The sequence below is a fragment of the Pimephales promelas genome, chromosome 15 (assembly GCF_988280905.1).
Source record: "Pimephales promelas chromosome 15, fPimPro1.hap1.1, whole genome shotgun sequence".
Lineage (NCBI taxonomy): Eukaryota > Metazoa > Chordata > Actinopteri > Cypriniformes > Leuciscidae > Pimephales > Pimephales promelas.
Genome location: NC_142783.1, coordinates 4,450,044 through 4,464,110, shown reverse-complemented (window position 1 = coordinate 4,464,110; position 14,067 = coordinate 4,450,044). Strand labels below are relative to the sequence as shown.

Genomic DNA, 14,067 nt, shown 5'->3' with positions numbered 1-14,067 from the left:
GCCAACGCACAGGCAATAGATACTGGCTTCAACATCAGCAGTGCTGGAGGAACTCAGGGCCTGAGGAGGAAGCTCACCTGAGGAAAATATCGCACATATCCAGTCCACGGAGTGGAATGGCGAGCAAGCGAAGACACTTATGGGTCTGGTACTAGTTGGTTGAAGTGAGTACATGAGAGGACACAGGCTCCACTCGGAGATTGTAGAATCTGGCGAATATGTTGGGTGTTGCCCAGCCTGCAGCTCTGCAGATGTCTGTTAGTGAGGCGTCATGCACTAGAGCCCAAAAGAATGCTACACTCCGGGTGGAGTGGGCAGTCACACCAAGGGGGCACGGTCGACCTTGCTGCTGGTATGCCCAGGCAATGGCGTCCACTATCTAGTGAAACAGCCTTTGCTTGGAGAGAGCCTTTCCCTTTCCCAAAGAGCTGGTCTGAGGTCCTGAAACACTGCGTTCTGTCTACATAGGCGTGGTGGGCGCGTACTGGACAGATCAGTGCCAAGTCTGGGTCTGCCTTCTCCAGGGGAGTGGTGGGAACCTTGGGCACATATCCAGGCCGGGGTCTCAGAATCACGTGAAAGAAAGCCGACCCGAATTCCAGGCACGCTAAGTCAATGGAGAAAGCGTGCAAGTCCCCTACCCTCTTGATGGAGGTCAGTGCAACCAACAGAGCTGTCTTCATTGACAGGAATTTAATCTTAAAACCACTGAAGTTAAAACCACTGAGAGGTCCCTAGAGGGATGGAGAGGGGGGTGAGGAGGATTCAGTATCCTTCGCTCCTCTCAGGAACCTGACAATCAGGTCGTGCTTCCCTACGGACTTACCTTCCACCGTATCATGGTGTGCAGCAATAGCGGCAACATATACTTTGAGGGTGGAGGAGACAGCCTTCGCTCCAACCCATCTTGAAGGAAGAAAATCACAACACCAATCGAACATCTCCGGGGTCTTTACAGCAAGAAGAGCACCAGTTGACAAAGAGGTTCCACTTCAAAGCATAGGCGTGTCTCGTGGACGGCGCTCTAGCGGAAGTGATTGTAGCCACCACCACTGGTAGTAGGGTACTCAAACCTACGTCGGCCCGTCAAGTAGCCACACGTGGAGGTTCCAAAGATCGGGACGAGGGTGCCATAGGGTGCCCTGTTCCTGAGAAAGGAGGTCCTTCCTCAAGTCAAGTCAAGTATATTTAAATAGCGCTTTACACAATATAGATTGCATCAAAGCAGCTTCACATTATCAATCAAAACATTATAGCAATGTTCATTCCTTAGTGGAAAAACATCCACGTTTGGTAGAGCTGATCAAGGGTATTATTGATTGGTCAATTAATTTGAATATGCCCAACTAAGCAAGCCAAAGGCTACAGTGACAAGGAACCGAAAAACTCCATCAAGTAAACTAGATGGTGTCCTAAAACTCCATCAAGTGACCCAATGGAGAAAAAAACCTTGGGAGAACCCAGGCTCAGTCAGGGGCCAGTTCTCCTCTGGCATCTTTCTCAGAGGAATTGGCCAGGGAGGTGCTGTCACCAGGAGTAGAGTTTGGAGAACCAGGTCCGGGTGGGCCAGTGAGGCGCGACCAAAATTACCTGCTCCTCGTCCATCCTGACTTTGCACAGGGTCTGCTCAAGAAGGCTCAGTATAATACAGAATAATACTGAGGCATCAGAATAATACAGGACGCAATGGGTTGAGTCGTGAGAGGCAAACACACCTATTTGTGCGTCCCCGAACTGGTCCCAAGTCAGCTGAACCGACTAGGGATGGAGTCGCCATTCTCCAGGGAGATGCCATGAGTCTGCGGAATTTGCATGGCACAACTCCACTCCAACTCCACTCCACCCTCGTGGATATAAAAGGAGGATGGCGGCAATATGCAGAAATGTTTTTCTCTTCGAAACCAAGAGTTTCTCTTCACTCCACAGCTATTTCTGACTTCACTCTTCGAGACGAGCGACTCTCCAGTGTTGGTGTGACGGCGATCTCCAGCGAATTCACACTGCCTGCTGATCTGTGCAGTGATCTGCCTGAGTGTGTTTCTCCCTGCTCGCTTCAGCATCCACTGAGTTTTTTTTCCTCTCACTTAAGAGCTTGCATGCGGCATGTCTTTTTAAAGACAGCTCGTCCGTGCATTTCTGGTGGCGGTCGATTCATTTCTGACTCTGATGGGCACATTCTCTGCTCTGCGTATTTGGACATTGATCACGCTAGAACAACATTTGTGGATGACTCATGTTCTCTCAGCCGGAACATGAGCATCGCATCATTACTGTTGAGACTCAATGATCTCGTTAGAGAGAGAGTCCCTTCATCCACACCCCAGCCTACACCCTCCATGAGAGGTGGTACTTCGGCTGGTGGCCAGGGTGACCTGAGGGTGAGAGTGTGGAACAAAACGCCGATTGTTTGTCCGTTGACCATGTCCACATCCAGGCCGGTCACTCCGCTTCGCTGGCCCACCGAGGGTTCATCTGTGGATCGTCTGTACAGCTGGATAGCACAAAATATCTACGTGATTTAGTTCGCACAGTCTCCTCCCTGCTACAGGGGAGTCCACTTCACTATGGTCTGTGGCAATGCCCCTGTCATGAGAGCGGAGGTTGCTACCCTATTGGTGAAGGGTGCGATCGAGGCTGTCAAAATGAGGTCCAGCTTCTACAGCCCCCTACTTCATTGTCCCGAAGAAATTTGGTGGGTTACGGCCAATCCTAGACCTGCGCGTCCTGAACCGCTCCCTTCACAGGCTGCTGTTCAAGATGCTCACAGGCAAATGCATTTTTGAATGTGTGCGGCCCCAGGATTTGTTTGTAGCTATCGACCTGAAGGACACCTACTTCCATGTCTCCATTCTTCCTCGACCGTTCCTACGGTTTACTTTCGAGGGGCAGGCATACAAGTACGCGGTTCTCCCTTTTGGGCTAGCCTTGTCTCCTTGCGTATTTATGAAGGTCATCGAGGAAGTCTTTGTTCCCTTTGGGGAACACAGAGTTCACATCCTAAATACTAGCTCACTCTCGAGACCAGGTTTGCGAACACACAAGCACTGCCACTGATTAATTTTAGTTAACTACATGTACTTACTATAGAGTTAGAGTTTGGTTTAGTGTTAGTTATCTGAAGAAGTTCTGGGCCAGATTTTAGGTTGATGACTCAATAAATGAGCTTTAGAAATATTTTTTTGTGTGTGCAGTACCAAACTTTTCCACTGGATGATATCCAGACTCCACTCTTCGATTTCCATATAAGTTTTTAGTGATCTGAACCTTGTATTTCCATACTATTCCAAATTTTTCTGAAGTACACATCCTATTCAGAAATAGTTAGAGCAGTAATGTTTATATTTGATTTCAATTCAATCTCTAAAACACATACAGTATAAAAATATATGTAAAGAATCAAAGTGCGTGTGTCACAGAGCGCTCAGCTACATCTCCCTCTGGTCTCAACCGCTCCCTCTCTCCGAATTTTAGAACTGCACTTCCCATCTCTCCCTCTGGTCATTATCATTCTCCATCCCTGCCTGGTTTATTTGATCATCCTCATCTACGGTGGCCGAGAGAGCTCACCGCGCTGCAACCTGATGAAGACGAATGCAAATACAAAAAAAGTGTGCAACTATAAAAACGCGTGCAAATATACAAAAAAACATCCGCAAATTAAGAAAAACATCTTCATCAGTTCCACAACACACTTGTGCTCCAAGTATTTACAACACAACCAAATACAGAAACGCGCTGCAAACGTTCACAACACCACCAAATACAGAAACGCGCTGCAAATAACACGGTCCACAACGGAAATGTTTCCGGGGAACCAAATAAGTGACGGACCCAACTGGGACTTGCTTATTGCTCGTGAGCTTCCCTATGCCCTACTCCCTTCAAAGGGCAGACGGCAAAGCTCCTCAAGTGGGAATTTGGCGTGAGCATGACACCTAGTGTCATTTATGTAGCCGCTTGGAACTTGATGAAGGGAGCAACAACAGACAACGTAATGTAATTATTTTTACCTTGGATGTTCCTATGACAACACTTTGTCCATCAGCTGTATTGCTGTTCTGACGACAGAAACATAATGATTAACATAACGGTTGCAAATAAATTATTTATTTTTTATTTTTACTTTATAAAAAATCTGTTAAAATATCCGTTTTATATATCTGTATGTCAGTGCCATACATTACCTAACATTTTAAGCAAAACTTTCTTATGAAATGAAACTATTTGTATAGTGTAACTGATGTATAGATTAATATCTTGCCTTCATGTTCTTCTAGATCTTTTTTTATTTATTTATTTAGTTTAGTTTTCAGATCATTGTTCTTTTCTCATTTGTATTGTGATGATATTGAACATATTGTTAACACATGTTGTATATTGTATATTGAAACCCCCATTCTCCGTCACTCCTGACGTAACGTCTCCGTTCCCTACTCAGGGAACGAGGGTTACATCCGTAACCGAGACGTTTTTCCACCAAGTACTAAATTATGTTTTGCTTGGGGATCAAATACTTATTTCACTCACTGACATGTAAATTAATTTATAACCTATATAATATGATGGTTTTTTTTGGTTGATTATCTGTCTCTATCTGTTAAAATAAACCTACCATAAAAATCATAGACCCTTCATTTCTTTGTAAGTGGGTGAACTTACAAAACCAAATTTCACTTTAACATTTTAGACTTTCTAGGCTTTAGACCCCCAGGCAGAAGAAAAAGAAAATAAGATGGAAACAATAGCTACCTACACATCTAAAATAAGGACACAGTCCAGCTTAAAAAAAATTAGACGGGAAACACATTGTACTGTATGCAATGTGAGAAGAGCGTGTGCCTCTCATTATGGTGTGTTTGCACACAACACCTGTTCTCTCACAACGATCAATTTACGTAACAGTACCTTACCTCACACACCTCAGACCACCTGACGTTCACAGGCCTAAACTTCATTAGTTTAATTTATATTTATCTCCATTCACTGTTTTATTTGACACCTGCCAGCAGGAAACATGACAAAATAGGAAAGTCGGAATCCATGGTAATCATGATTTGCTTATTATTTGTTCCAAAAATCTAACAGTTTAATCAAACATTATATAAACGAACAAATAAATTAGTAATTGGTGTGCTGATGTGCTGTATTTAAGTGATGGCAATGTATTCAACATACCTCACAAGAGACTGGGATATTAGATACTTGACCTAATGACGTGCGTTTTGACACCACTGAGTTTTGTAAAAAGATGGATCTCACAGAGCGTTTCCTACAGCCGATCTTGATGAGCTATTACCTCATTCATTCTCATCATAAAACATTAGTGTTAGAACATGAGAATTGTGTTCGTCTGTCTGAGAAACCTAATCTTCTCTGACACTGTAGTCAGCAAACCAATGATACAGTCAGCGAGCGGTCAAGGTACATCATTCGCCTCAGTGTGAGTCCCAGACTCCTGTCACAGGTGAGAAGGACGAGCATGATGGAGTTCTGGTTGATTTCGGTTCCTCTGGATAAAATCAGCTGTCAGTCTTTAGAGAAACTCAAACGGGTCGCGGCTAAATCAGGTCTGGCCACAAGCTCCAGATTCAATGTCCCAGAGCTGAAGGTAAGCAAACATTCTTTCTCGACATCTCTCTGGGGAATCTCAGATGACGAAAACAGTCCATCTTTGATAGATAAATAATGTTATTATGATAAAGTTTTTGGAATATTATTGACGACTTTGAATGCACGTTCTGTAAAATGATGTTACTGGAAGAACGTTTGTTAAGCTCGGCAGAATGTTAAAGTTCCCCCAATGGAGGACAATGAAAACAAAGAATAAACAAACTAAACATTTATGGAGTACAAAACAGGGCTCAAAGGAGATGCTTAAAGGGGGGGAGGGGGGGTTGATTGCGATTTCACTTTTTTTCATTTTAAATAGTGTGTAATGTTGCTGATGGTTCATGAACAGTATTTGCAAATTTGCAGCGCTGAAAGTTCAATGTAAGCAGAGATATCGTCTTTTAAAAATCAGGAAGTTTAATGCCTACAAAAACGACTCGATTGGGACTAGCTGGGTTTTAGACGTCACTAACCCACACATTTGCATCAACCCCTCCCTCCGGAATATGCAAAAAAGGGCATGCGCATATTTCTGCGGCTCGTCGAGTGTGTTGTTACCCCAGCTGTCAGGTCTTCTGTGTTCGAGCTTCCCTTGGACACTGTACTTCGTCAACAATGGATACAATTTATGTTTGATTAATGACGATCGTAATTTAGCTCTCTGTGCTGGGCATTTTACGGAAGACAGCTTCCAGAATCTCCACAAATTCAACACCGGATTCAACAAGAAACTGTTACTACATGAAGCAGTTTCAATTTTAAAACCAGAGGCAGCAGTTGTTGGGCCACCACCTGTAAGTAGGCTAAGACTTAATGATTTTAAATGTATTTGCATGCATAATTTCAGATGTAATGTTTTAGTTTTGTCAAATGCCAGCGCTGGCTTTATATCCACTTAGCAGTGTTGGGGAAGCTACTCTGAAACTGTAGTTTGACAACCTACAAGCTACTCGTAAGTTAAAGTAGTTAAACTACAGTCAAGCTACTCTTTTGGAAAAGTAGTTAGCTACACTACAAGTTACTATCAAAAAGTAGCTAGCTACATTGAAACTACTTTTGCTTTTTTGAACAACGTATATTATTAATAACTGAATAAGTGTCTGAGGGGGGACAGAAGGGGACAACAATACTTTTTGAAATCATAATTTTATTGCATTGTTTTAAACACTAAATGTTTTACTTGTAAAATATTTAGTGTTTAAAACAATGCAATAAAATTATGATTTCAAAAAGTATTGTTTTATTACAGACAACACCCAAATATCTCAGAATGTTTGTCAAAAGTGCAAAATTGCAACAAATAGCCTACAATATTGCAAGAAAAAAATATACATCCAACGTAAATTGCATGTAGAACATTTTCTCAAAAATACCGATTGAACTTGGATAAATAAGGCCATGGATAATTAACTTTAGTTGTTTCTCCATCCTCCAAATCTTCCGTCACATCTTGCTCCATCATCATGTGTGTGTCAACACACTTCTGTACGTCAGTGAACCGTTAGCCGCAAGATGCGTGATTAAACATGAGTTTGTAATCTAAAAAGAAGAAGAATATCCTTGCATCGTGCCGATTCGCGCAGACTCGACGACAAACGCAATGTAGCTTTTGCTCGAGTTACACCGCTACTTGCTGCAAAAAGTAGTTAGCTACTGGAAAAGCTACACTGTTTAAAAAGCAACTGAGCTACAGCCAAGCTACTGAAAAATGTAGTAGTTAGTAGCGTCGCTACTTGTAGTTAACTACTCCCCAACACTGCCACTTAGTTATGCTATTTTGTGTACACGACAAACGCGTACAAACATTTTGGACCTGAATTTGTATACAGTATGTACTCATTTTATAAATGTATTGTTCAAGTATATATACTTTATCATCACTTTGTGATGTGAGAACAGGTTCGTTATGTGTGGGTCGAGGTCGCGCTCAAATAAAGTTAACTCAGAATGTCAAAGGCAAAAATAAATAATAGGTGATAATACTCTTCCCATTGACCACAGCTTTGCTGAACACGGTTGCAGTGAAAACTCTTCCCGCTGAATACGACTTTCAAATGTCTCCTCTATCTCCGGGGTCTGCCCACTTTTTCAGCATTTTTCAAATATTGCAGTGGGTGGAGTCAGGCTCTGACCAGGGGTTTAGTTACCCTTTAAGCTTCAGAAAAAAACTGTATTATTTTAAAGGTGCCATATGTAATAATTGAGGTAAAAATATCCAAAAAATGAGCTACACGCATCAAAAGAATGAGAAGAAATAAGTGCAATGATGTTATTAAAAAACTGACAAGTTATAGTGCTGCCGAGATATAAACCTAAATTAGCATGCTAAATTACTAGCCCCGGCCCGGCAGGTGTCGTAATACCAGTTCCGGCCATGGGAGGCGGTATGCGGCCGGGCAACGTTACCACCAGCCAAACTGCAGTACACGAGTGAGTCGCGCTCGCGCCGGCTTGTGTGTTCGTACTTGAACCTGATGTCAGTCGTGTGGAAATACAGCCCACTACTACATTTCAGTTCAGGGAAGAGTTCAAAAAATGATTGGTTGACATTATGCATGAGGAATATATTTTGGTAAGTTGTAGCATACTGTATCTTTCAACAGTGTTCGGGTTCTTTTTCCATTAGCTAGTAGAGATGATCGGTTCACGTGCGCTAGGGATCTGTGGTGTAACATGTACAAGCGCAAAAATGTTATTTATTGTTTGAATTGCATAATAAAAATGACAGAATCTGAGAGCTTAACTAACCTGCTTGCTAAGTGTTAATTGCATGTGTCTCACGGTGAATTCGTGAGAGCTGGCAGCTCTGAATTTCGCTAGGTTGATCAACATCAGCGAAAGCTGTCTGTCAAATTAATTCAAACTAACAATAAAAGTGTAATATGAACAAAACGAATACCGTAAACTTAAAATAATAGCCTGCAGGCTTTTATTTTCCCATATCGTCGAAATGCAACAGCTTGTTTTTGAGACAGGCGTCTATGAGTCGGTCTTCATCATTTAGTGTTGAGATGTTGTTCATTGAGTCTCTGATCTCTAAAAATCTCCAAATGCTCCACGTGAAACTGCGGTCTTCCGACCTTTTACTATCGTGTCAAATGATTTGAATAATATGCGGAGAAAGAGAGCAAAACAGCGCTCGTTTGTGTTGTTTGAAGACGTGAGTGCGTGCGGCAGCGGCACAACACATTTTCTGGAGGTATACTGCCCCCATCTGTTATGGAATATGGAATATTTTTTGATTTTTAGTTCCAGATGGCACCTTTAAAGGAGGAAAATGGAATGAGATCTCTAGTGAAAAAAAGTGTACTTTATTGTAATGAAAATATTTTTCCCATCGCAAATATACTAACAGAAATTGTACCTTTAAATATATGAAAAGTATATTAGCATCATGCGGTTACCTATTTTGAAAATTCTACTTTTAACACACTTTAAAATAATTGTACTTTAGTATATTTTCTAAAAATATATGTTAGGTATATTTTAACTGTGTGCTGGAAATGATCATTGTAACAATGCAAGTATACAGTAGTTTCAAAATACAGTAACTAATACTAATCATATACTAATACTAATCATATAGCGCCGTAGTGCCTTGGGAGACACGAGTATGTATTTTGTATGGATAAACAAAATATGAGTATGTAATGTGTGTGTGTGTGTGTATATATATATATATATATATATATACACACACACACACACACACACACTTATGGTATATTGCTTGTCGTAATATACTTGTACTCTAATTGTAACACAAAGTACACTTTAATATCACTAATCAAGCATGTAATTAGTCCCTTCACAGGTGTATAATTAAAGTATACTAAGTATATTTGAAGTTGGTCCCAAGTAATAGTATTTACAGCGCCTTGTTATCAGGTGGTAGAGAGCCTAAGTCCCTCCCCTTCCGGTCGACCACCATGGGACCTTATTTCGGAAAAATATTGAATGGTAGTCAATGGCGAGAGACAACAAATATTTTGATCTCATTTGAATTGTGCCCTGAATTGCACATATGATGTTTGTCAATTTAAAAGATACATTTTAAAGTAAAGAAAGTCGCAGTTTGAGAAGACTGAAAATACGTAATTACAAAGACTACAAACCCCAAAGGCGCACATTTTCTCTCAATGAATGAAGCTAACTTTACTGAGGCTGTCTGTCATTGTTTCTACAGTCTTACGTTATAATCGTAATGTTACACCGTCCTACCTGAGTGTTTTGTACCAGACTGCACACACACGAGCAGTGGATCTCGTTTCGCTTCCCGGGAGATGTAGTTCACACAGCGATTTTCACATAAAACTAAATGTTACTCTTCTGTTTTATGACAAACTGTGAAGTTTTTGACTTTCAGAATTATCTTTTAAATTGACAAACATAATTTGTGTAATTCAGGGCACAGCTTAGACGGAATAAAAAGATAAGTTGTCTCTCGCCATTGACTACCATTCATATTTTTTCCGAAAAAACTTTCGTCCGTCATAAAAAAGTTCGGATTGGGTTCGATTTTCTGCGTTTTTCGCATCCACAGACAGCATTTTGAGAGTTTTTTTTTTTGTTTTTTTTTTTGACAATTCAGGGCTCGGGGGAGCTTGTTACATACATGCACGTTCCTTTCAGTTTCGGTTTTCAATTCGATCAAGTGTTTATGTTCTCTTGATCAGATTAGAAAAGGAATAAATCTCCCCTTTCAATCAGATCAAAATTTCGGATCGATTAAGGTGTGATTGAGCAGCCAATTCGATAACTAATGTATTATTTGGGTACAATATTTAACCTGTAGCCTATACAGCTGTTCTGTCTGCCCAGCGCTTGTGTGTGTGACTGTGTGTGTGTCCATAACTTAGACATAGGTTACTGCCAGTCTCTGTTCAGGATCGATTGGTTCACGAATCTTCTTTTTAATATGTGGCTCCATAATCGCTAGCAATTCAAACTGTCCCACTGACATTCTTAAGTAAATTTTGAATCGTTCGGTATAAATTCGCAACTCCTTGATAAGGAGGTGGAACTCTTCTTCCTCTCTGCACAATTTCAGGATTGGATGTATCCCAATATTTTCTCTTTCTTCTCTTTTCAATAAGAGAGAAGGCAACAAAATCATCCTCACTGCTTGACGAATCCATTTTGTATTTCTGTGCGTTTTTTTTCCGCTTAGGTTTAATAAATACGCATCGGACTCAGTGTGCAAGGTTTCTGTGCGTGACGAATTTTTAGGCTGACGAACACGAAAAAACGCATACAAAAATTTCGGACTCAGTGTGCAATGGCCTTTACTCTATTATGAGTACTGTGAGTTCGGACATACTGTTTTTCGCCTACTATATAGTAGGGAAGTAAGCGATTTCGGATGCAGCCTAAAACAGAGCAGACAGACAGACAAACGGACGAGTGCCCTTTTGAGCAGGCAGAGGGCACTCCAGATAAGACTATTATCACTCACAAACTACATTTCCCAGAACTCACTGCCCGAACTCATCACTGATCACATTCACCTGTACCTCATTCACTGATTGCATTCACCTGTGTCTCATCCTCTTAGTCTGTCTATATATACCTTGTGTTCACATTCACTGTTTGCTAAGTCTTGTTGTACTGTGTGTCTGCATTTCCGAGCGGTTTCCCGTGTTTGTTTTTCTGTTTTTGACTTTTGGATTGTTCTTGGACTCTGATTATTGCTGCCTGCCCTGACCTCTGCCTGTTTCTTGGATTCCCTTTGTTTATTCTCCATTGTCCTGTCTGCCCATTCTCGACCCTGCGTGTACGACTATTCTTAATGAAGCTGCATTTGGATCTACATTGGATCTACAACATTAGATTATATAAAAGTATTCCAGTAGACCCCTAAACAAACATATGAACACCTAAATGAGCATGATAGGACCCCTTTGTATTATTTCACCTAAAAAGTTCACACCAAAATTTTAAATCTTTCATGATTTTCTCACCTTCATGTCATTCCAAACCTGTATGACTTCAGTTCTTCTGTGGAACACAAAAGAAGGTATTTTGTCGAGCCCAGTGAATTTTTGGTGTCTAGTGACTGTTGTTTGAACAAAAATCACTGACTGAGACATTTCTCAGAATATCTTCTCTTATATTAATAATATAAAATATATAATTATAATATGAGGATGAGCAAACAATGAAGAATATTATTTTTAGGTTGAAGTGTCAATTTTACTAGTGAATCTTGTGTCATTTCAGTTTCACTGGAACAAAAATGAATTCTGAAAATATTGATTGTTTCCAAGCAGGTTTCCAAAACACTTAGGGCCCTATTTTAACGATCTGAAACGCAAGTGTTAAAGCGCATGGCGCAAGTAACTTTGTGGGCGGGTCCCGGCACTATTGCTAATTTCCCGGCGGGATAAATGCCTCTTGTGCCTGGCGCAAATCTAAAAGAGGTTGGTCTGAAGTAGCTTCATTATTCATAGGTGTGGTTTGGGCGTAACGTGAAATAAACCAATCCGAGCACCATCCAACATACCCTTTAAGAGCAGGTGCGCATGTTGCATGACGGATTGTTATTATAACGGCGGGTTAACCAGGCCACGCCAGGAGCATTCACAGCCGATGAGACCGACGTTCTTGTCAGGGAAGTGAAAGACAGAGAAGTGACGTTGTATGGGGATGGGAGAAACCCCCGCACATCAGCGTCGGTTAAACATTATATACGTATGTTTCTTGCCACTATTGGGCAAACAGGTCTGATCCAGTAGGCTACTACAATTAGCCTTAAAAATGGGTAATTCATTTTTTTCATCTTCATGTAAACCACAATGATGGTGCAAGATAGGGCCCTTTAGACTGTACAGTGACTACATTTACATGCAGCCAAATTTCGGGTTATGGTCGGGTTAAGGTCACTATTCAGGTTTCTGAAACATTGGGAATAACCCGTTTACATGCGTGAGCAGAGAGAGTTTCTCCTGTAGGCTATACATGGAATTGCAATATCCCGATGTAAACGGTTAGCGTCTAGACGTACGGACAACCTTAAGACGCAAAATGTGTCATTTCCGATTCTTCTTCCTGTATCCAAAGACAACAACAGCAGCAGTACGCGGATAATGAATAGTTCGGGGCAGATAGCGATCGCCTTTGTTTGCGCTTTGATGCTGGTAACGTTACTGAGCTCGCAAAAGTATGCTGTGCTGTGTCTCACCTGGTCTCGACATGTTTACTTCCGGTATACTGCACGTGGATTTTTATATGCGCTGAGAAGTTTCTCAACTCAAAAGACCAAGATTCCTTGCGAATAGAACATGTGCAAAGCACAAATCACTATGGGGATATGCCAAAACGCGTTAACATGACCAAAAATGCGTGGTATAATATCCCGTTTTTTAAAATCCGGGATATGAGCATATTCGGGTTTTTGGCTGTGTTCACATTGCGTTCCCGACCGGGTTATTGCTAATATCCCGGTTTTCAATTGGGTTATTGGCTGCATCATGTAAACTTAGTGTCTCCCATTCTTAGGATTTTAAAAGGCCGTATCTCCTCAAACCCAATACTGATGAGTCAGAATCTGACATGTCGGGCAGATCATTTGTTTGGTTGGGGACCTGTGAAGCCATTTGAAGCTGTCTAAATATGGATTTTGGACTGTCGGAAATAAACTATGGCTGAAAAAAAGAAAAAATTCATATAAATCCTGGATGGCCTGCAAATAATCAGGAAATGTTCATTTTTGGTTGAACTAATCCTTTAACAGAAGCTGATATAATATGATAATGGAAAGCACAAGTTCTACTTACGAATAATTGCAACATGACTCTAGTTAGTGACCAGTTGTTCCATATGAATTTACGGAAACAAAAAGAGCTTACCAGTGAGTCAGGTGCTGTCAGTCTATGAATCATTACAGGTGTTGGATTCCCTGCTTCATTGAAAAGTCTCTTCAGGAGCACGCTTCTCAAAATCAGTTTCAGAATGGTAATTTCAGCTTCAGATTGTAAAAGTATATATGGGCTAAATGTTTGACCTCTTAAAGGTTTAAGTCATATACATTTCTGGGGGACCATGTTAAATGGTAGCCTGGCTGCGCCCGCCTACGCACTTCCGCTCAATTTCATTTTCCTTCAGTACTGCGTCTGGGACCGCTCCATATCCTTAGGTTTCCAGAAATCAATTTTTTGTAGGACCAATCAGCGAATAGAGGGAGTGGCTGAGAACGATGACGTTGATGTAGTGCGTCAGTTTGAGTGCAGTAATGGCAGCGGAGAAAGACGTGAGAAAAGCTATTCGGTCCGTTGTTGGAAAAGAAACGGCCGAATATACAGAATTTAAAGCCGGATTGTTATCGTCTAACCTCTTGTTGCATAACTGAGGACCAAGTGAAGGAGGCAGAAAGTTTGGAAGTTTGTGCTGGGCAGTTCGTGCACGATGACCGTGACATTTTGGACGGAGGGTTTAGCCTGGTGTTCGGAAGCCCCGAGT

General features: G+C 41.3%; 1 protein-coding gene across 1 annotated transcript in view; it reads left to right on the top strand.

The window, feature by feature from the left end:
- Positions 1-5,479: 5,479 nt before the first annotated feature.
- atp6v1c2 (ATPase H+ transporting V1 subunit C2) overlaps positions 5,480-14,067 on the top strand; it is a 29,927-nt gene continuing 21,339 nt past the window's right edge. Inside the window, exon 1 of the mRNA XM_039655359.2 lies at positions 5,480-5,608. Coding sequence (XP_039511293.2) covers positions 5,480-5,608 — 129 coding nt within the window. The remainder of the gene's footprint in view (positions 5,609-14,067) is intronic.